Here is a 22,163-nt window from a genome sequence, read left to right on the forward strand (position 1 = left end):
TTTCAAATCTGATCATCGCTTCCCAATTTAATATGCGCAAGTTTTGGTTTCCGAAGCGGACAGGCACTTGTTGTGTTGCAGCCTTGGAGCACAGTAAGCAGCGCTCTAGTGGGGCTTTATTTTACATTGAAAAAGCCCGGTAAAACTGCAAACCACCATTGAATCAAAATAATTTGACCCGTTTCAACTCCACCCCTCAAAGAACCGGAATCGAGAATCGATAAGAACCGGAATCGAAAGGAAGAATCAGAATTGAAATCAGAATTGTTAAAATCCAAACGATTCCCTGTTGTTCTATATCTACGGCCCAACCCTAGTCAGGTCCTCTGGTTTAGGCCTTTTCGTTGTTGTCTGTTATCAGGCCCAACACAGCTGTGTGCGTCAGCAAAAGTTGATGCTGCTGTTGCAGGGTTTCCCCCAGTGTATTGCATGCCTGGTGGTGGCCCACTGGGCCTAAGTTGCCCTCCCACCAAGCCTAAGCCACTGAGAATCATTTTTCAATGTATTGTAAAATGTTTTTTTTAAAACTACAGTTAGGGTGGGGTGGCTTGGTTGGAAACTTAGATGCAAGGTCCAAAATTAGCACCATCTACTAGCCAAATGCTGGTAAAATATGCAAGTGGCTGGTATATCTGCTTCACTCACCAGCCCAAAAACAATGGTAATCTACCATTGTCTATCTGTTGAGTGGCTGGTAAAATGTGTACTTAATGTATGGCCCTATGGAATGTGTCATAGCTTTTTTAAATTCTTAATTTCGCGATTTCATCCATGATTCTGTTATCACAGAAACTATTGGGCTCTACATTAATGCTGCCATTAGTCTGGGACTGGCCCCAGCCGGGCCCTCGTCCTGTGTGTGTGTGTACAGGGGAGTAGGGCTGCACAATATGAGGAAAATATGCGATAAGGTTGTTGAATATTGCGCTAATGATATTTCTTGCGATAAATAAACATATATTAAAGTGTACCCAGTTCTGCATTTCCGCAGCTTTCAGTATTGTGCTAAAATACAACAAATTGCTTGTTGAATTTGAATTTAAAACAAACATTACAAACATTATTTTATTGAACAAATTTAACATTGAATTGAATATAAAAGGCTCCACTAAAAAAGAATGACTTTTCTTTTTAAACTGTAATTTTCTGCTGATATTTTCTTTCAACTAACGCAAAAAATCTCGGCGTGTCTATCGCGATGTGTATATTGCGCCGGTTGATAATGCAAGTAACGATAAAAAAACAGATATATTGTGCAGCCCTACAGGGGAGTACAGTAGGGGACTCAGAACGCAGCCATGGGGTGCTCCGGTGTTTAGGATGAGGGTGGAAGAGGTGTGTCCGCCCCCACCTCACCACCTGGGGTCTGCCTGTCAGGAAGTCAAGCATCCACATGCACAGTGGGGTGTTTAATCCCAGGTCCTTGAGCTTTGTGACGAGCCTGGAGGGAACTATGGTGTGAAACGCCAAAGTGTAGTCAATGAAGAGCAATCTCACAAAGCTAATAAATAAATTAGGCTAATAGCTCATGTATTAGTATCTTGCTGAGAGAAAGCAGTGGGGACTGGGAAGTGATTTCCATTTTGATTGTGATGACGAAAGGTCAAAGCTCTTTCTATCATGAGACAGAGAGACGTACAGATGTTGATCCAGCTTTCCCTTTTAACGATTTCAACCTCCCCTCCGCCGTCGTGGATGGGCTTGACTAACGCAGCGTTCCCATCAGAGCTCCGTCAGCCTGTAACAAAATACTGCCGTGTTTAATTTATTCAGGCTGGGCTTTTCTTCTGCTGTCCTGTCTGAGGAGGCAGGAGGCTGACACACACATTCAAATACACAGTGAGCACAATGTGCAGACAGAGCAGCACACAACCTGTCAGCATAATGCAGAAACAAACACACACACACGCACGCACGCACGCACGCACGCACGCACGCACGCACGCACGCACGCACGCACGCACGCACACACACACACACACACACACACACACACACACACACACAGCTGTCATCTCAATGAACAGGCCTCGGGATCTTAATTTCCAGACCGGATTGTTGCTCAGTTCTGTTTTCTGTCTTTCTCTCAAGCTTTCTTTAATTGCCTTTATCTTGTCTTTCTCACAAACTTTCCTTTACTTGTCCATCTTTACTTTTGCAGTACCTGTTATTATTTTTCACTGCTGCTACTTCTATTTACACTGTACTACACACTGTATTTGTGTTCGTACTGTAACACGATATTGGAGGGAAATGATCATTTTTGTATCATTATTCTCATTTTCATTGAAAAAAAAAAAAAAAATATATATTTATTAGGGCTGTCAAAATAACGCGCTAATTTCGATTAATTAATCTGAGAAAAAATAATGTGTTAAAAAAAAATAACGCAGATTAATCCATTCCATATTGACGTTTAACCGGGAGCCGTTCTAGCCACCATTGGACTGTAAAATGAAGGAGGGAGACGAGAATGTGCTGCCTGGATCATTAACTGGAACATTTACTCGTAAAAATCTTCTTCCTGCCAACCCTGGCTACCGAAATCTGGTGCCACTGATATGTCTGCTCTTCTCTCTGATGCTCTGAAGACGATACAGGAAACACAAACACCGCTGCACGTGACGCTAGTTAACACTATACTCGACAGCAGCTAACGTTAGCCTACCGCTAGCTAGTTAACACTATACTCGACAGCAGCTAACGTTAGCCTACCGCTAGCTAGTTAACACTATACTCGACAGCAGCTAACGTTAGCCTACCGCTAGCTAGTTAACACTATACTCGACAGCAGCTAATGTTAGCCTACCGCTAGCTAGTTAACACTATACTCAACAGCAGCTAACGTTAGCCTACCGCTAGCTAGTTAACACTATACTCGACAGCAGCTAACGTTAGCCTACCGCTAGCTAGTTAACACTATACTCGACAGCAGCTAACGTTAGCCTACCGCTAGCTAGTTAACACTATACTCGACAGCAGCTAACGTTAGCCTACCGCTAGCTAGTTAACACTATACTCGACAGCAGCTAATGTTAGCCTACCGCTAGCTAGTTAACACTATACTCAACAGCAGCTAACGTTAGCCTACCGCTAGCTAGTTAACACTATACTCGACAGCAGCTAACGTTAGCCTACCGCTAGCTAGTTAACACTATACTCGACAGCAGCTAACGTTAGCCTACCGCTAACTAGTTAACACTATACTCGACAGCAGCTAACGTTAGCCTACCGCTAGCTAGTTAACACTATACTCGACAGCAGCTAACGTTAGCCTACCGCTAACTAGTTAACACTATACTCGACAGCAGCTAACGTTAGCCTACCGCTAACTAGTTAACACTATACTCGACAGCAGCTAACGTTAGCCTACCGCTAGCTAGTTAACACTATACTCGACAGCAGCTAACGTTAGCCTACCGCTAACTAGTTAACACTATACTCGACAGCAGCTAACGTTAGCCTACCGCTAGCTAGTTAACACTATACTCGACAGCAGCTAACGTTAGCCTACTGTTGGCTAGTAGCTGGATTAAATACGGTTACAATGCTGACAGCTAACGCTAAACGGTGTAAAGTTTGACTGTGTTTTACTGTAGAGGATTCAACACCGGGATGTAACAATCTGCAGCTGCTGTTGTCGGAAAAACTTTCTTAAAAAGTATCGGTTCAGGCACCGTTAATTATGTATGCGATTCATTTTGATTAATTAATCACAGAGTATGTAATTAACTAGATTAATTTTTTTAATCGATTGACAGCCCTAAAATATATATATATATATATATATAAATATAAATGATTGAAGTGTGATTTTTTTGCGAGGATCTGTACCAAACTAAGATTTTTTCTTTAGTCTGTAGGATAGGATTTGTAGGCCGAGACGTCTCTGCAGCACCACAATACTTCATTTTAGAATGGTTAGACACATATTTTGCCTTTAACAAATATAGTTGACACTGTACTTTTTTATGTTCACACTGCACTGGAATATAATTTGTACAATCCATTGTTTTAGAAACAATCATTTTAACCTAATTTTACTTTTTAACTTAATTTCACTTTACCTTTACTTAACGTTTGTATCTCTTACTGTAGCTATGCTACTTTATACACTTATTGACTCAATCATTTCTTATTTGTTTACCTTGAATTTGACTGCATCTAAACATTTTCATTGAGGGAATCAATAAAGTATTCTGGTTCTGATCTTTGCAGTGGACAACCATTGACACACTGGTATTGTTTATACCAGTTTATATAATTGATGCTCCCTATTATCACCCCAAACCTCATTTGCTCCTTTATTGTTTGCTGATGTTCAGTGTGTCTGAACACACATGCGCTGAGCGGAGGTATCAGCCAGGCGGTTGTCCAGACAGACGGCCAGCTGGCTGCAGGGCACTCGCAGTAACCGTAGACCAGCTCATTAAGCTGATGAATGAAGTCGCACAAACTGGAGCTCTTTATCTCCGCTCCTTTATTACACAATGCAGATGACGGTCTCGCCTGGAACAACAGCCTGTGTGTGTGTGTGTGTGTGTGTGTGTGTGTGTGTGTGTGTGCGTGTGCGTGTGCGTGTGTGTGTGTGTGTGTGTGCGCTTGTTTAACTATATTTGTGGGGTCCAAAAACCGGGTCCAGTATACTTGTGGGGTCCCGACAGCTTTGTGGGACCAAAATACTGGACCCCACAAGGTTAAAGGGCTGTTTGAGGGTTAAGACTTGGTTTTAGGATTAGGGTTAGAATTAGGTTATGGTTAGGGTGAGGGTAAGGGTTAAGGTTAGGCATTTAGTTGTGATGGTTAAGGTTAGGGTAAGGGGCTAGGGATTGTATTATGTCAATGACGGGTCCCCACAAAGATAGTGCCACAAACCTGTGTGTGTGTGTGTGTGTGTGTGTGTGTGTGTGTGTGTGTGTTCGCGTGCGCAATTGCATGCGTGACGTTGACATGGTGGTGGATGTGAGTTAGTGGTTTGGGTCCTGGTCGATAGTTTTTAATTAAGCAACCAAACTGTAAATAAAAGGAGGAGGGTTGCATTAAAAAAAATAATGTTTACAACCCTCTGTGGACGAAGAGCTGGAAAGTAAAATAAAGGGCCGCTTGTTAAATCTGACTCCATATTCATGAAGCTGTGGAGAAGAACTGACCTGCGTGACAACTGTATTAAGTAAATATAATGAGAGGCCACCAGGTTGAAACTTTAGCCGCTGACTGCGCAGCGTGTATCACATATTTCTTAATAGTGATCTTTATTCATATTGCCTTTTTACAAAAAGGTTAACAGTAAAGAGGCTGGGAATGTGATGGCACATTATCAATTAATCTGCAGGTTATTTTTTTATGTCATGGCTTAAACACAACCCTGGGAAATCTTGATAGTATCGTTACGTCTAGGGCTTCAGAGTTTTGTTAGCCCGTGCATATGAAACTACAAAGCTAAGCGCTAGCCCGCCAGGCTAAAAGTAAGGATGAAAGGCCTACCTCTCATCCTCGGCTCAGGGAGCCTCTTTGCTCAGCCTTGATGCTCCGGTGACAGTTCATCTGTAGATATTTACGATGTGGATAACGTAACGGTATTTAGAGGTTGTACTAGAATAGGTTTACATGGTTTAATTTTCAAAAAAACATATTTTTGTTGTACTGCACATTGCTACAGCTCCTCTTTTCACCCTGTGTGTTGAGCTCTCTGCTTTAGCTGCAGAGTGAGACCTCTCACTGCTGTAACATCTTTGTTGGGAGTCGCACATGTCCAGTAGCTAGGTAAGGACTACTAGCCAGTCAGAAGCAGAGTATGAGGGCGTGCCCTGACAGTACCTAGGTAAGGACTACTAGCCAGTCAGAAGCAGAGTATGAGGGCGTGCTCTGACAGTACCTAGGTAAGGACTACTAGCCAGTCAGAAGCAGAGTATGAGGGCGTGCCATGCTAGCAGCTAGGCGAGCATTATAACGTGTGTTCCAAAGTGACCACGTTTGTCTCTGAAGTAAAGGCTGGACTACAATAGAGCTGTTTGGAGCAGTTTGTGAAAAAAAAAAAAAAAAAAAATGTACTTCCAAAGTCAATTTTTCCTCGCTCTCATAGAAATTGTTTGAAATAGATTAAAAAATAAAATAAACTTACACAAAAAGTGTAAAATGTCGAAAGAAACAGTGAAAAAAAAAAAACCAAAAAACATTATTTATTTATGATACAATGATCCCCGAACAGGCAAGTGGGTTGTTATATTTACTCGCCCAACGTGGCGTTTTACTAGCCCCGGGCCATCGGGCAACCTGTTAAAGGTCCAATATGTAATATATTTACTGTTCCAGATCCAGAAATGACCCCAATGCGTCATCAGATATTAATGCCTATAGCCAATAGGAAAAGGATTGTGCCGTGACATCTTTAAAATATCAGAAAATGGTGTTGTTGTTTTTCAGTTACAATAAGCCTAAAGCCCACGATGACGTCATAAAAATGAGTGTTTTTTTCCGCCAACAGTCCAAAACCTGATGATATTAAGTTTACTATCAACTAAGACGACGAAGAGCCACACATAATCACAATATAGACTCTGGATTGAGGAAAAGTGTGGCGTTTTTTTTGCTTGTTTTTTTGCTTTAAAATTGACTTCAATCAACCCGTTTTCCAAATATTTGATTATTTTTCATGTCAATCAACTTATCATGTATGTCCTTTGCAGACATGCAGGCACAGACTAAAACAATCAGAACATAAATACTCACCGGAGCATATAAGGCTCTGTGGTTGAGAGATATTAGATTCCATCCTCAGCCTTTACCAGGCAGAGGCCACTTGTTTCCATATCGTCATGTTCGACTGAATGTTGCTCTGGAATGTGAAACGATAACATGCCAATGTAAAAGTGTCCAGGGAAAACTCTCAAATGACTGAATGTGTAAGTATGTGTGTGTGTGTGTGTGTGTGTGTGGGTGTGTGTGCGCCTTTGTCATCTTCGACCTCTCACTTCCTAACCATTTGACTTTACGAACCTTCAGTCAGTGCCCCGATTCGGAAATAATTCCGGATACGGAAATTCCGCCGAATGTCACTCATTTAGGTCGGAAATCCTTCCTTTGTGTTGACAATTTAAACTCCGGTGGATTTCTGAGGACTCTAGTTAACTGCTCCTCAGATCTCTGCAGGGTAAATCCAGACAGCTAGTTAGACTATCTGTCCAATCTGAGTTTTCTGTTGCACGACTAAAACAACTTTTAAACGTAGTACGTTTAACGTCCACACGTTCCACCAAAACAAGTTCCTTCCCGAGGCTATTTTCCAGCAGCGCCGTTGCTCCGTACGGTGCTTAGCGCCGCCCAAGACGATTGTGATTGGTTTAAAGAAATGCCAATAAGCCAGAGCATGTTTTTCTCCCATCCCAGAATGCTGCGTGGACTCGCCAGACCCTCCTCCGCAGCGCTGTGAAGGAAGGTCTGGCACTGCAAGACTACAGTAGTGCCCCAAAAAATCACTCTGTGTAATGTGGTGTCTTTACGAACCGAAACAGGCCTGAGCGCATTCACGTTGGGCCGTGTTTGGACTCATTATTTGCAGATTTAATTAAAAATAAAATGAATACAAGGTTTACAATCAAGACAGCAGAAGGTCAGGGGACCGGGTCTCTTGTTTTGACAGGCATCAACCAGCCTGACGCTGTCAGCTAAAAACAGACGTGCCGCTGTCTGAGCGTTTCTATGGGAGGTCAAAGAAACGAGACCTTTTTCTTTCTTTTTATGAGCCTCAGAAAAGATAGAAATAAAATAACAGACAGAAAATGCTGCTCTTGGCAGTTCTTCGTCATTGACAGGGACAGCCTTGGGCCACCGCTTTAATTAACCTCCAATACAGCAGAGACATAAAACAGAGCAGGACCAGGCTTTTGCTTTAATTAGCTGTGTGTGAAGAAGAAAACAGCCTTTCTTATCGCTTCCTCTCTCGTTCATCATCACTCTTTCTTCCCTTTTTTTCTACTCTGTGGTTTCTGAGCGCCTTGTGTTTCACAGTATCTCGTTCCGTGGCTTAAGATAAAAGTAACAGAATCCTTTGTTTAAGGCAGACAACATATTGTGAGTGTTTATCAAGCTGTGAAAGTAAAAATGTGAAAAATGCTTTATTTTACGCCCATTCCCAAATGCAAGTATAAGAGCTTGTTGCCATTTTTCTTCTAAATAAAGAACGTGTTGACATTAAAAAGTGCTCAGGAGTATTTTTAAGTCGGTTCAAAGCAGTGACGAGAGCAGAGCCTGACAATGTCCTTGCTTACACATTTTTTGGTCAGTCCACCATTTTGTTCCAGACTGAAATATCTCAACAACTATTGGATGAAATATGTTGCAGGCTCGATGGTGTTTTAAGCCTCCAACGTCGCCTTCCAGGCAGCTAACCCTCACCTTAACCCATAGACTGTATATAAGAATGGACCAACAGATCCCGTTGCTCTGGCCAGAGACCAGTGAAGGCCGTTAGAAGCACTTTTCCGGTGATGGCTGAGCGTTACTGAGCAGCCTCCAACTGAGAGAGACGACGTAAATGTGCCGTGAGCAACGTGTCTGAAAGTTGGAAGTCTTCTGGTAGCTGTGCCAAGAGAAATCTCAATCATTCCCAATCTAGCAGAGACGGAGAGCGTAGGTATATGTAAGGAGATAACATAGGCACAGGCTAATTATTGATCACTAAAATGATAGTTAACATTAGTAATTAAACTTAAACAGCTAATGTAAGTCCAGACTGCCTGCACACTTCTCCTGTACTATACGGTAATTCCTCTACTATGTGACAGTAAGTCGTGTGGTTATGACCCAATCATTAGCCTATTTTTACAAAAACGTCTGCTACGGAGCCATAACGTGAGGTACAAGGTAATGGAGCCTTTTATACATTGTCGTGTTTCTTTAGAAATAAACAATGGACAAATAGAGTCTTTAAACTCTTCAGATGTAAAGTTATTCTCTGTCAAAGTGACGTCAAAATGAATGACAGTCAATGGGATGCTAACGGGAGGTGATCGCTTTGTAGCATTAAAATGGCGCCATAGGAGGTTTGCGGTCCGAGGAGAAGCTTACCCCCTTGCCTTAACCCTAAACATAACCATTGCCGCGCTGCCTGGAAGGCGACGTTGGGGGCTTAAAACACCAAACACCATGTTGCAGGCACACGCAGACACTTTGAGACGCTCTTTAAACTCCTTCACTTTGTTGTCAGTGAGAGTGGGTCAGACGATAAATGAGAGTTTTATTCTTCACTTTCACTTCCACAGTAAGTCGTTTCTTTAGAGCATTTTTTAAGGATTGGACGCGTGATGTTCTTTCTTTTTCTTGTTGCCAACAAATCTCATGTGCTGACCAGTGTGCCGGGCTTTGAAGCAAGTTGAACGTGTCGGCTAAACAGTGAAATCCCAACTCCTGGCCCGTCACGTGGTGCCCTCTGGCCCATTAAAGTGCTCATATTATGCTCATTTTCAGGTTCATAATTGTATTTAGAGGTTGTATCTGAATTTACATGGTTTAATTTTCAGAAAACACCATATTTTTGTTGTACTGCACATTGCTGCAGCTCCTCTTTTCACCCTGTGTGTTGAGCTCTCTGTTTTAGCTACAGAGTGAGGCATCGCACTTCTGTTCCATCTTTGTTGGGAGTCGCACATGCTCAGTAGCTAGGTAAGGACTACTAGCCAGTCAGAAGCAGAGTATGAGGGTGTGCTATGCTAGCAGCTAGGCGAGTCACTTTGCAACACACGTTTGTCTCTGAAGTAAAGGCTGGACTACAATAGAGCTGTTTGGAGCAGTTTGTGAACAGTGTTTTCTGTTGGAGATGGTAAGTCCCTTTGGGGTGGACTTTGGGCTTTTTCACTTTGTAAACCTATAACATGCACAAAAAAGATATATAACACAATAAAGGAAAGGGGAAAAGCCAAAAAGCATAATATGAGCACTGTAAGACTTGTTCCTTAAGACTTACATGGCGAAAGAGATGTCACTGTAAAACAGTGTGGATACGTTTCTTTGAGCGTCACAACCCCATCTAAATGACTACTTTCTCTATTAGGATCTGATTAATTCGGTCCCATAACGTTTGGAAAGTCTAGAAGAGTCGCACAAATGAACAATTGATTCCCCATTCAAGTTAGCGCAGAGCTAAACCGAAAGTAGCCTTCTCGACTGGTGGAGTTCTCTCATAGAGCAGTACCTGCTCTATGGGCCACACAGTGAGTGCAAAAGCAGCGCTGATCACCCGGCTAATTATATGCATGGTTTTGGCTCCATGATGGCTTCATGCGCCACTGTGCAACTCTCATAGGGATGACCGGGGCTCTGCCTCGAACACTGTATCCAGTTCCTATTATGCATCTGTGGTGCAGACCCAAACCATCAGTGAATGTATCCACTAACAAGTATTGTGTGTGTATTCACAGCCTGATGCATCTTAAAAACAGACCAGTGAGGCACACTGTTGCCCAGGGTGACATGTCCCTTCATCACCATGAACACACACACTGTAGTTTATTGTGACTCAATCAATGTTCTTGGAAAAGGGATTTGTTTCATCCTCGGAACTGGTGTGAATGTAAAGTATTCAGGATGTTCTCACATGTTGAGCATGTAGAGGTATTTCAGAGCTGCTCAGCCGGGCCTCTGTGTGTTTTGTAGAAGCGGCCGGTTGAAGCGGCCGTCGGTCGACCCGGTCGGTCAGTAAGCCGGTGTCAGTCAGTCTCATTGTTGCTGTGTGAACATTCCTCCCCGTGGCCCCTTTGGCCTTTGCTCTCATTAACACAGAGCCTCTGACCAGGAGCCGGGGGCCCGGCGGAGAGGGGAGGGGCCTCGCACTGTTTCACCAACATTACTCAGGGTCTGGTTTCTCCTCACAAAGAGGGAGCGGATTCTGAACATACTGATCCGTGCATAGAAGCACAGTATTTTCAGTTCATGCTGTACAATCGCAGTACATGCATGTATTAGAAGTGGGAACCACCCGAGGCCCCACAATACGGTATTATCACGATACTTATGTCACAATACGATGATATTGCACTTTTAAACATATTGCGATACTCTGCCTTTCCAACTTCAAATTACGTGCCCAAAGATAAACTTTGCCAGCATGTTTTATCTAAAAAGATACATTTCTCTGTTTGTTCATCTCACTTTAATTTTATTGGATTAGGAATGGGACATCTAGTGGACTGAAAAAGCAATCGCTTGTATTATTCTGGTACCAAAAAGTAAAAGCAACACTAGAGAACTTTTCCCGCTTCGGTCCCCCTACAGGTTGGAAGCAGAATCGGCTATTACATTACATTACATTATTCAAGTTTGCCAGATCGGGTAGTGTGAGCTGTAGTTCCAATGAGACAACCTTTAGGGGGACCGAAGCAGGAAAAGTTCTCTAGCGGTGCTTTAAACTCTCATTTGCAGTTCATAGAATAATAGATCGATACTTGGTGTCCGTTTATCGATATAGTATTGCCAGAGGAATATCGTGATACGGGCGCCCAGATAGCTCAGTTGGTAGAGCGGACGCCCATATATAGAGGTTTACTCCTCGACGCAGCGGGCCCAGGTTCGACTCCAACCTGCGGCCCTTTGCTGCATGTCATTCCTCCCGCTCTCTCCCCTTTCATTTCTTCAGCTGTCCTGTCAATAAAGGCCAAAAAATAATCTTAAAAAAAAAAAACTATCGTCATACTATGCTAAAAGATTCTACACCTAGCATTCATACTCCAGCAGGCAGACAGAGACCAGCTGCTGTGGTCACAAACAGTGACCAGTGACCTGTCACTGTTAGAGAAGTGGTGCTATTTTTCTTAGTTATTCAACCTATTTTTCCCTCCTCATTAACAAATCTCTCATCTCTTTGTGAGTCACCAGTACATGGCTTTCTGTGGAGCGTAGGAGGACACCAGCCACTCTGCCTTCTCTTACATCTCTGCCTCCGTTTCACTTTGTATCCGTTTTTTCTCTCCTCATTCTGCCTTTCTTTTCCCTTTCTGTTTCTCCGTCTGTTTATTGCAGAGGAGGCTCCCCAGTTAAAAATAGTATCCTGGTTTTAACCAGAACACGAACAACCAGACTAATGAACAGTTTCTGTCCTAAGACCATCCACACTCTAAATCTACATACATAACGACTCTGCATTTTATTGCATTTTATTATTGTTTTTACATTCATTTACTGATCTGTGCAATATTATATTATTATTACGATCCAGGGCTGTAGTCAAGACCATCTCTGTCGAGTCCAAGACAAGTCCAAGACCAGGACTAGTCGAGACCAAGTCAAGACCGAGTCCAAAGAGGTTCGAGTCCAAGACAGGACCGAGTCCCAAAAGGTTCGCGTCCGAGTCAAGACCGAATCCAGGACAGAAAAAAATAATGGCCAGGATCTCCGGGAACAGGCCCGATATGTGCATCTCCATTTCAAACATCACTGCAGGTTGACTGCTTTTAGCAGCAGAGGTTAATTGCAGGCAACAACACTGTCGTGGTTAGCTCGCCGAAACTACTGCCGAAGTTGCTGGCTGGCTCGGTAACGTAAGCTACTGTCCGCTAGCATACGTACAGGCTAACTATAGCCAGTTAGCTTTGTGTGTAACGTAACAAAAGCCCACCCATCTCGTAGGAGCGAAGCTTAACATTTCATTCCATAAAATGATGGTACAAAAGGAGCACTAACGCCACAGCTCGTATGTTGACAACGTGGACGCAGATATAGGAAACTCCGAAGGCAGTCATAATATTTAGGCTTCTAGGCTAACGCTGTTGCGCTAACGTTAGCAAACGTCGGCGTAGCGTCAGCTAGCTGTCTAAACTTGTGAATGCTGAACATCCCCGTCCAAGCTGTGTTTCACTTTCCCTCCAATATTATTATAAACATAATAAAGACACATGGACTCGAGACCAAAAGCCATATTTGGCAAGACCAGTGGCAGAGACCGAGACAAGTCCGAGTCCATAGAAAAACCGCCTTGAGTCCGGACTCGAGTCCAAGACCGGACTCGAGTACTACAGCCCCGTTACGATCTGTGCGATATATTTATGATTTATCACAATCCTACCTGCCCCTGTTTTACAATGAATGTTGGTTGTTGAATGAGTGTTGTTGTTTTGATGTTATATATACGGATGTATGCAATATAGTTTTTATTTGAGCTCAGAGGGGAGTGGCAGTCACAATTTAGTTGTCGTCATTGTAATATAATGACAATAAAGGCTTCTTATCTCTTCTTATCTTAACAGGCTGTCATCCTGTCTTTACTAAGATGCAACGTTAACGGCATAAAACTCTCATACAACTCTTCCTGGAATTAGTTCGGAAACAAAGAATTACGTCATCACATATCATATCTAGGCCTGTAATAACTCTCAAAAATGTGTGATAAATGTCCATCACAACTTCCATCAAACCAAGGAAAACAAACGGATTCTTTTTTTCTTTCTTTTTGAACAGTCCAAAGTTCAATGATATTGTACAACTTTAAAAGGCAGCAGTTGCAGTGTTTTTGCATGTTTTTAGCCCACTTACTTTCAATCACAAATGCTCCATGTGGCCAAATGTATGTGGATTCACTGTCCAAATACTTTTGGACTTTTCGCATTGGCTCTATTTCCCCCGATTTACGCTCCATAGTTTCAACGGAGAATCTTAATGCTGCAGCATACAGTCACATTTTAGACCACTTTGTGTCAACACTTTGTGTTTGACCCTTTCCTCTTATTCCATAACAACGTCACCATAAACAAAAGCCAGCTCCATAAACAAATGGTTTTCCCAACCCCAATCCAACACCTTTGGGATGAACTGGAACACCGACCGAAAGCCTGACCAGACCAGACCCCCCCCGTCCCCCGCAGCAGGTTAACATCTGGTGGAAAGACTAAAACCTGAAGATAGGAGGCTGTCAGAGCAGCACATCGATGCCCAACGATCACATTTAGGTATAATGTTTGCGTGTCGTCCCATTTGAGAAGATGGAGGCTGTATGTAAATGTTGACTAACAAGAGACCTGCCTGCATTTGAATTCATCGTGTTGAATAAGTAATCATAGAAAGTCTCTGATCAGGGCACTCATGATTAATTCATTCAAACACAATAATAAAACATGAACCACAGATTGCTCTGTGTGTGTGTTTGTGTGTGTGTGTGTGTGTGTGTGTGGGGTGTGAACACACCCTCTTGTTTTGAGCGAGTGAGGCTGAGGCAGTGGACACAGTGCAGAGGAGGGAGGGAGGGAGGGAGGGAGGGAAGGGGAGGCGGAGCGCGTAGTCCCTCCATTCATTGTGAGCAAAGTCTCTGTCTCCTGCTCACGCTTCCACACAGAGAGAGGAAGAGAGAGAGGGAGAGAGGGAAGAATGGGGGAGGAGTCACAGCATGTGAGCATACTGACACATCAGAGCGAGAGCAAAGAAAGCAACAACAGAAGAGACAGAGACATTTGACGAGTAGGAGGAGAGGAAGGAAGGGATCTGCTCCAAAGCCACATCTGCACTTCTCTCAGAGGGCGGACAACCTTCCTCGGTCCTCCTCTTGCATTGTATCCCTCAGCTGTGCCGGATCTCCTCCTTCCTGCAGCCTTTTGGAACAACACCAAAAGATTAAGAGACGCAGGAGAGGACGCAGAAAAGGACTCCGGAGATGAAGAGATGACTAGTGTGTGTGTCTGACAGGCTTGCATGTGGAGGCGACAGTGTGTGTGTGTGTGTGTGTGTGTGTGGGAGTCACTGAGCTCCTGCCGGCTTTAACCAGATGGAATCTGGCCGGGCCGGTTGGCATTGAGATGGATGCGAGGTGCCTCTGCGCTCAGTTGACCGCTGCTAGCAAACAAACAGCCTCTTGTTTTCTGTCTACTCTCTCTGTGCCCAGGCCAGTCCAGCGGCTATAAGCGTGGGCAGTCTGTGTTGTTGTTTTTTTTGGATTCCCTTTTCTCTCTCTTTTTCTTCTTGTCCCCAAACAGAAAAAGTATTTGAGAGATTGAGAGAACACCTGCCTTTTTTTTCTAAACTCTGTGGGCTCACTCATAAATCCACACACTCCTTACTGACGCCTCTGAAGCCGGCTCCCTGTGCGTGTTTTTGCAGCGATTTCAGGACCGCTCGGCTAAGCCAGAGGGCTGCAAGCTGGTGCCTTCCCTATTTACTGTATGTTTGCCTCCCTTTAATCCTCTTCTTCCTCCCTCTATCCATCCCCTAAGGCCCCATTGTCATCATTAATTTGTATTGCGAGTCGCCCATGAATAATGGAGGCAGTGGAGTCGCCTCTGGACTAGTGCCTTAAGTGGGAGGCGGACCGAAAAGAAGAGGACAAGAGAACACAGGGTTAGAAAACAGAGGAGAAGAGCCGAGCGCCGGAGAGTACTCTCTTTACCTCTGTGCGAGAGTGAGAAGGAGGGGTGTGTCCAGCGCCGAACGGATGAATGGGAGAGCAGCTGACGGAGGCCGAGCTCAGGAACAAACACGTGCTCTGACGAAGAAAGAGAGGAGAGGACGGTCCACAATCGTTTGCATCCAGACCGCACCTTCCTCGACAACCCGCTGGAATCAACAAAAGAGATAGAGGAAGGAAAAACAGAGCAGCGATGCTCTGATCCAGAGCCAAAACAAACAAGACTAACACTTTCCCTGACTTTAATTGTCCTGTCTACAGTGTCTTCTTGTTTGCCTTTTTGAACATTTGTTGGAGCAATTCAGAGCTCGCTAGATGGGCTATCCCTGAAGCCTTGGGCTTTACATTTTTGACCCACTTTAATTAGAAACACACTCTTTTTGACACCAATTGTCTTTTGAAGAGTGCACAGGAATGGTCTTCAAAGAACCAAACCAGATCCGCTCATTAGAAGAAAAATAACACGGCTTGTAGAGATTTTTACAGACCTGGAAAATGAGCAGAGGGGACCGTTTTGAAAAGAGGTCTCTCAGATAAAGGACAACTTGCTTGGCATCTCTGTTTTTGGATGACATGACCTTTTTGTTGACAGTTGTTGGACAAAGAAAGGTGGAGGTTATAATGTAACTCCCTCCATGTGGACAGATTTTCTGGAAAGTGCCTGAACTTTGTAGCTCTGTAAAAAGAAAAACCCCAAAAAGGACAAGATAGCTAAGCTCACGGAATCATGGATGACTCGAGTATTTTGAGGCGCAGGGGACTTCAGGTAAGAACCGGTTTGTTACTCAAGAGTGCAGCTCAGGATTCCTCTGTGGTTCACGGGGATCAAAGGTCGCAATTTGAGAATTGGACTCGCAGAGATTGATTGGGTTAAAAGGAAAGAATGTAGGCAGGAAAACACATTCTGCCCTTTTGCTCACTAGGAGTTCTGTACACACGTTGAGATTTTTTGATACAGCTTCACTGTTCAAACGCACACTTAAACAGTCACATGCATTCACTCTATCACATGTCAAGCTGGTATTAGGAAAGGCAGCACACACACACACACACACACACACACACTTAATGTGGAGTGATAACTAAACTGATGTAGGAGCAAGCGCAGGGCACGAGAATGTCATTACACACCGATCTGGACCTGTGTGGTTTGTGGTGTGTGTGTGTGTGTGTGTGTGTGTGTGTGTGTGTGAGAGAGACACACACACACAGCATCTTACCAGACCTATCCAGTTTCTCTCTGGTGGTAATCGGTTAATGACGCCAGAGCCCAGTGAGCAACAACAAGCCATCACGTATCAAAGCACACAGAAAGACACGCTGTCATAATATAGCCTATCGGAGCTTTACAGCTTTAGAAATACATTCTTTTAGCTCATTGTCTTATTAGCGTTGGACATTTTAGATGAATAGGTTGTTCCAACCTTTGAGTCATTTAATGGTTCACAATCAGAGTGGTATGTAAATCGATTTAAAGAGCATCTTAACACTTTGTTTTAGCTTGAACACATCACCACGCATACTCAAAATATCCATTCAAATCTAGATATTAGTCATAAGTAATTTATTAGGCAAAAATGGCAAACAAATGCTTGTTCCAGCTTTTCAAAAAGGGGAGATTTGCAGCTTGTACAGAGAACATCTTTGGCATTTGGAGTGATATTTGGACAAAACAACAGACATAAAGATGTGGCCTTGGACATCGGACACTTGTGAAGGACATTTTTAACAGTTCCATGTCATTTTTTACACCTAAGCATCACTAAAATATCGATTTGTCAAATACGTAATCAGATTTATAGAAGGAAACACTTAAACCATGCTTGTAACAATTGATCTGAGACTCTAAGTTCCAATGTATTAGTGATCGAATTTACAACAAGGTAACAAAAACACGTAATATCAAGCAAACATGATGCCAACTGGGATTCAGTAGCTTCAGTATCTCAAAGCATGTTTCAGTTAGCCTGGTTGACACCAGACCCTTCTCAGTTACAACTGAGAAGGGTCTGGGGAAGCTTCATTCACAGCTCATTTCCAAAGGGGCGTCACCAATGGACGCCGCTCAAATGCCTCTGGGCACAATTGGATAGTCCTTCAACCAATCAGACCAACGATCCAGGTGACGTAGCAACGACAGCGGCATCAACGGGTTGCTGCGCTTCGGTGGCCGTCATGTTGAATGTAAACAAAAAGCTGCTCGACGTCGCTGCGCTATCGTCATCGTGTAAAGCCCACCTCAACGGTTGTGATTGGTGTAAAGCCCGCCTCAACGGTTGTGATTGGTGTAAAGCCCGCCTCAACGGTTGTGATTGGTGTAAAGCCCGCCTCAACGGTTGTGATTGGTGTAAAGCCCGCCTCAAAGGTTGTGATTGGTGTAAAGCCCGCCTCAACGGTTGTGATTGGTGCCTCGATTTGGAAAAAATCTGAAATGGGCTTGAATGGGCTCTTGGCCAGACTGACTTGCATAGCAAATCTCAAATTTCCGTCAGGAGTTCGTCAGGGTTTTCCCAGGCTATGTTTCAATCCTTTGCATATTGATTTTTAATCTCAAATTTATAGAATCCAGTGGCTTCCTGAAAGCTATGAAAACAACTTCAAAAACATCTAAAACACCGTGTCTAATGTTTAGCAGACTTGACATACAACATGTGATTTAAAGTAAATGAACTAAAACATGCAAAAGCTTTGAAATTGGATTGGATTGGGATGTCAGTAGCACTGACATTTATCAAGTGTTTTAATTTCGGATGTTGTCATCCCTGTTTCGTGCTTTAAGGGTTTCACGGCTCCAGTAATGTTGAGTCAGCAAACACCAATCTACCCCCTCAACCCCCTTTTGTATGTTTGAGCCCGTTTTAGCGTCCGGCCTCAGATAACCTCTTTCCCATCAGCCCCGCTCTTAACACTCTGAAGCTGCCAGGAGATATTAGACTACGAGGATTCACGCACAGAGACTCTGATACACCGTGTCCTACATGGAGCATTTACAGTGTTTAAATAGCTTTGTGTGGAGAGAAAATAGGCCTCGAATGAGGACACCAGGCAGGGAAAGGTGACCTGGATACACTGAGATTTTAGCACTTCACTTCACCTGTTCTATCTCAGCCCCTAACTTCCAGATCAAGTTTTTACAATAGGTTAGTTCCTTGATACCATATTTATACAAAGTATAACAAACTTTCTTCATCTAGCTCTTATCCATTTATTTTCTGTCATTAAATGAAAACATTGACCAATTTAAACCACTACATTGCCTTAAGCTAATTTTGAGGTTATATCATATTTAACAATGAAATAGCAGATGTAAAAAGTACTGTGTGCTGGTTAAAGCTTAGTCCTGGAATAGAGCTGTTTGGGTTGGCCTTGGTCTTGACTCAGTCTCAGGATTATTGGACTCTTGCCTTAGACTTAACTATGTTATGTCTACACATCCTCAGTAAATTAAAAATATGTGGGAAAGGTTCAAAGGTCTGAGGCTCCACTGAATCTAGAAACACCTCAACTCTGTCACACTTTGCAGTGAAAGGAAATGAAAATCTCGCGGTGTAAATGTGTACACTGAGACACTGATTGACAACTGCATATTTGTTTGTCTCTGTCTGGGCCTGGCGTGTTTGTGTTTGTTGGGAGGGCTGTCCTCTGGCTCGTTTCCTTTCTGTAAATCCCTTTTTGTGGCTGGTCGTCACAACCGTCGGCTGAATGGATTAAAAACATGACCGACAGTCTGAAAACCTCGGCCCCTAGAGGCTGCGGTGTTGAATTGAACCGACGACACACACTATACTCATCACTCATAATTCAGCTATTCTTATAACCTTCCTGGTAGTGGAGATGCAGTGTAAAAGTTTTTCCCAACGCCATCATTAAAATCCGAAGGCTTCATCCTCTGCGGGGTAGAAATGTGATCAGGAAATACCATGATTTAAGATTGTTAAATTTCTGCTTTACAAGTGGAAATTATGGCCCAAAGGTCAGACAGTTAACAAAAATCATCCTCTTGAGTCCATAAAGGTCTGGAGCAGCTTTCATGGAGATTAGGCCATTAGTTTTCAAGATAAATTACCATGCATCAAAGTGTTGCTAAAAACGGACACTTAAGCTTTATGATGGCACTAAGGGAAACGTCAAGAGACATCACCGAATTCAGCTTCTAGGATTCATAATTATCTCCAACAAATGTCAAGGCAGTGCAGGCAGTGGTTGCTGTGATTAACGCTGGAACAATCCATTGAACAATGACTGTGACAATGACAACAATGAATCCATTTGTTGATCATCACAAATTACATTGTCAACAATTTTCTTATTGGATTAGGTCATTGATTGAATACAAAAAGGTTCCATCTTCTCCAATGGGATCTTTTGAAGCTTGTCTGAAAGTATTTGAGAAACTGAAATCAACAAATGTATGACCGTTTTTGTTGTGAATGATCTAAATCCATCTAAAATGTTGCCGATTCATTTTTTGTCAATTGACTAGTTCTTTCAGCACTAATGCCATATTATAAGCCTTATATATATTTTAATTATAAATTTATGAAGAAAAATGGAAAGGCAAGTTATGAATAGATACGTGGATCATGAAAATAATCATCAGTTGCAATGGTAGGTGAGATACTGTATCTCAAAGTGGATGGATTGACAGATTGACTGATTTATGGATTCATAGATGGATGGACCAGTAAGCCTCACCATCCTTAGGACTCTCTTTTAAAACGGGACGTGAAAACAGACCAACCTATGCTTACTGCAACATTACATAAAGCACTTCAGTGATGAGGATGCGTCTGTCCAGCCCTGTTCGGTCGCACTTCCTCTAATTAGCTTTCTGGTCAGATAGAGCACATAGCCTGAGGTCAGTGGTCACTACTCCATCAGGAGTCTATCAGGCTGCTCTGATGGACCGAGCATGTAGGGCAGAGTGCGGTTTAGAGACCAAACAGAGAGCAGAACTCCATCACTTGACCTCTGCCGTGAGAGGCGGTGAAGAGATAATGTGGTTAAGGTGAAAGGTCAAACAGATAGCGACCGTGTTTAGCTTTTAGGTCACTCTACTGAAGTGAAAGGGGGTTACTGCTTTCTATTTGTAGCTGCTCTGTCGTTTCCATGACGGGATGTGGGGGGTGAAGATTGAAATATGAAAGGAGGAGGTGGGTTAAGGGCCAAATTATAGGCTTCAGGCTGTTCTTAGAGAAATACAAATGGCTGAGCAACACAAAGGGCAAACCATAAAACAGCTTTGTTCAAGACAAGGGCCATTAGTACAGAGGGCTTAAGTGTCTGAACCAATTGTGCTGCGTGTCTGGCTGTAATGCATCTGAGGGGAGTGTGGTTGAGCTTGATGGGTGAGGTTTAACTGTTTATCTACAGAGTGAAAATGTGTGAAGGTATAAGGTGTGATGTGTCTGCTTTTCACGGCGAACACGTAGACAAACCGCTGCCTTGCATATCACACTGTTCACATGCTTTTACTTCACATTCGACCACGCTGCTACCACCGGCCGTGTGCTAATTGCATCTTGTAGATACATTGTGTTAACACCTGAAGATGTGCACAACGCTTTGACGAAACCAGCACCCATCACGCGTACATGCAAAAGTGTAATTAAGCAATAACACAAGCTAAATGGTGTCCACAGCAAACCATCGTACAGTAAACGAGGCCTAAAAATATTTTTATTTTTTATATTTTTATTTTTTTCCCCCAGTGGCAGCAAGGGATAGGTAGGACATTTTTTTTTTTTTTTTTTTTTTTTTTTTAATTTTCCTTCACAGCAGCGATGGATACTCTTTTTTTTATCATAACATAGCCTACCTTTACTACATGTACTCTACCACCTTGTGTATCCCAGCATGTTACACACACACACACACACACACACAAACACAAAATTAACTGTTACTAATGTAGGCTAATTAAAAATTGACCGGAGCCCGTTTCTGGACACACCGGAGGACCGAGACACAAAGTAAACACGCCTCTCTGACTGGTACCGGGGGGGTTGGCAGTTAAACTGCTGCCCGGTTCCTTCAGACAAAGCTCAAGCTAACAGGCTAACGGCTTATTAAAGATTGGATCTGTGAGCGCATTAATCTGCTCGCTGTGCGTCGTATAACAAACCGAGCAAGCAGCAGGTATTCATGCACGACTGATGACTAATGATAGTTCGCCTCAAACTTTTTATTTGTGTATTTATTTAATTTGTATTATTTCTTCCCCAAGCTCATAAAATAAATTTGGGTCGCACATAAATTGACAACAAACAATTATTTTTTTTATGTCTGAGAAGGTAACAGATCTTGACATATAGTGTAAGTTATAAGACTAATAATAATGTATAGTTGCTCAGCCACGTTCACACGGTATTACACCCAGAGTTGAATCGCCTTCCAGTTGTGTTCTTCCACTGAATAGCCTACTGCTCACCATCAAACCTCAATATTTATAGAGAAGAAAAGAATTCTCCAAAACTGCATATGTTACATTGTAGCAAACTCATTTCAAGCATCAGCCTTGATTTTAACCTCCTACTTGAATAACTACGACCTGAATGACTGAGAACCTTCACAGACTTCAGCTTTTGCAGCTTTCAGAATCAACGCTTTTGTAATATCCTGTTACCAAATAGCTAGCTGTTAAAGAAATAACACGTATACTCAAGCGTCAAGCTGCTATTGCTTCTCAGCATTTGTCTTTTTTTGTGTGAAGGTTTTTTTGTTTGAAGTATGTGTGCGTGACTGAGGTATTCTTCCTGTGAGCCTCTGTCAATGTTTACCATAC

General features: G+C 42.9%; 1 protein-coding gene and 1 long non-coding RNA gene across 11 annotated transcripts in view; both read left to right on the plus strand.

Moving 5' to 3' along the window:
• Positions 1 to 22,163, plus strand: part of mast2 (microtubule associated serine/threonine kinase 2) — a 264,432-nt gene that overhangs the window by 112,350 nt on the left and 129,919 nt on the right. Inside the window, exon 1 of one of the 10 annotated variants that reach the window (XM_031306598.2) lies at positions 14,333 to 16,145. The exons of 8 other annotated variants lie outside the window; for them this stretch is intronic. In XM_031306598.2, coding sequence (XP_031162458.1) covers positions 16,107 to 16,145 — 39 coding nt within the window. In that variant the 5' untranslated portion in view covers positions 14,333 to 16,106. Of the gene's footprint in view, positions 1 to 14,332; positions 16,146 to 22,163 lie in introns of those variants that run through there. One more of the 10 variants, XM_031306601.2, reaches the window with a different exon arrangement.
• LOC116054877 lies at positions 723 to 14,437 on the plus strand. The gene is made up of 3 exons (XR_004106170.2): positions 723 to 855; positions 10,376 to 10,380; positions 14,427 to 14,437. It is a non-coding gene; the product is annotated as an uncharacterized LOC116054877 (long non-coding RNA).

Source organism: Sander lucioperca, chromosome 11 (assembly GCF_008315115.2).
Source record: "Sander lucioperca isolate FBNREF2018 chromosome 11, SLUC_FBN_1.2, whole genome shotgun sequence".
NCBI lineage: Eukaryota > Metazoa > Chordata > Actinopteri > Perciformes > Percidae > Sander > Sander lucioperca.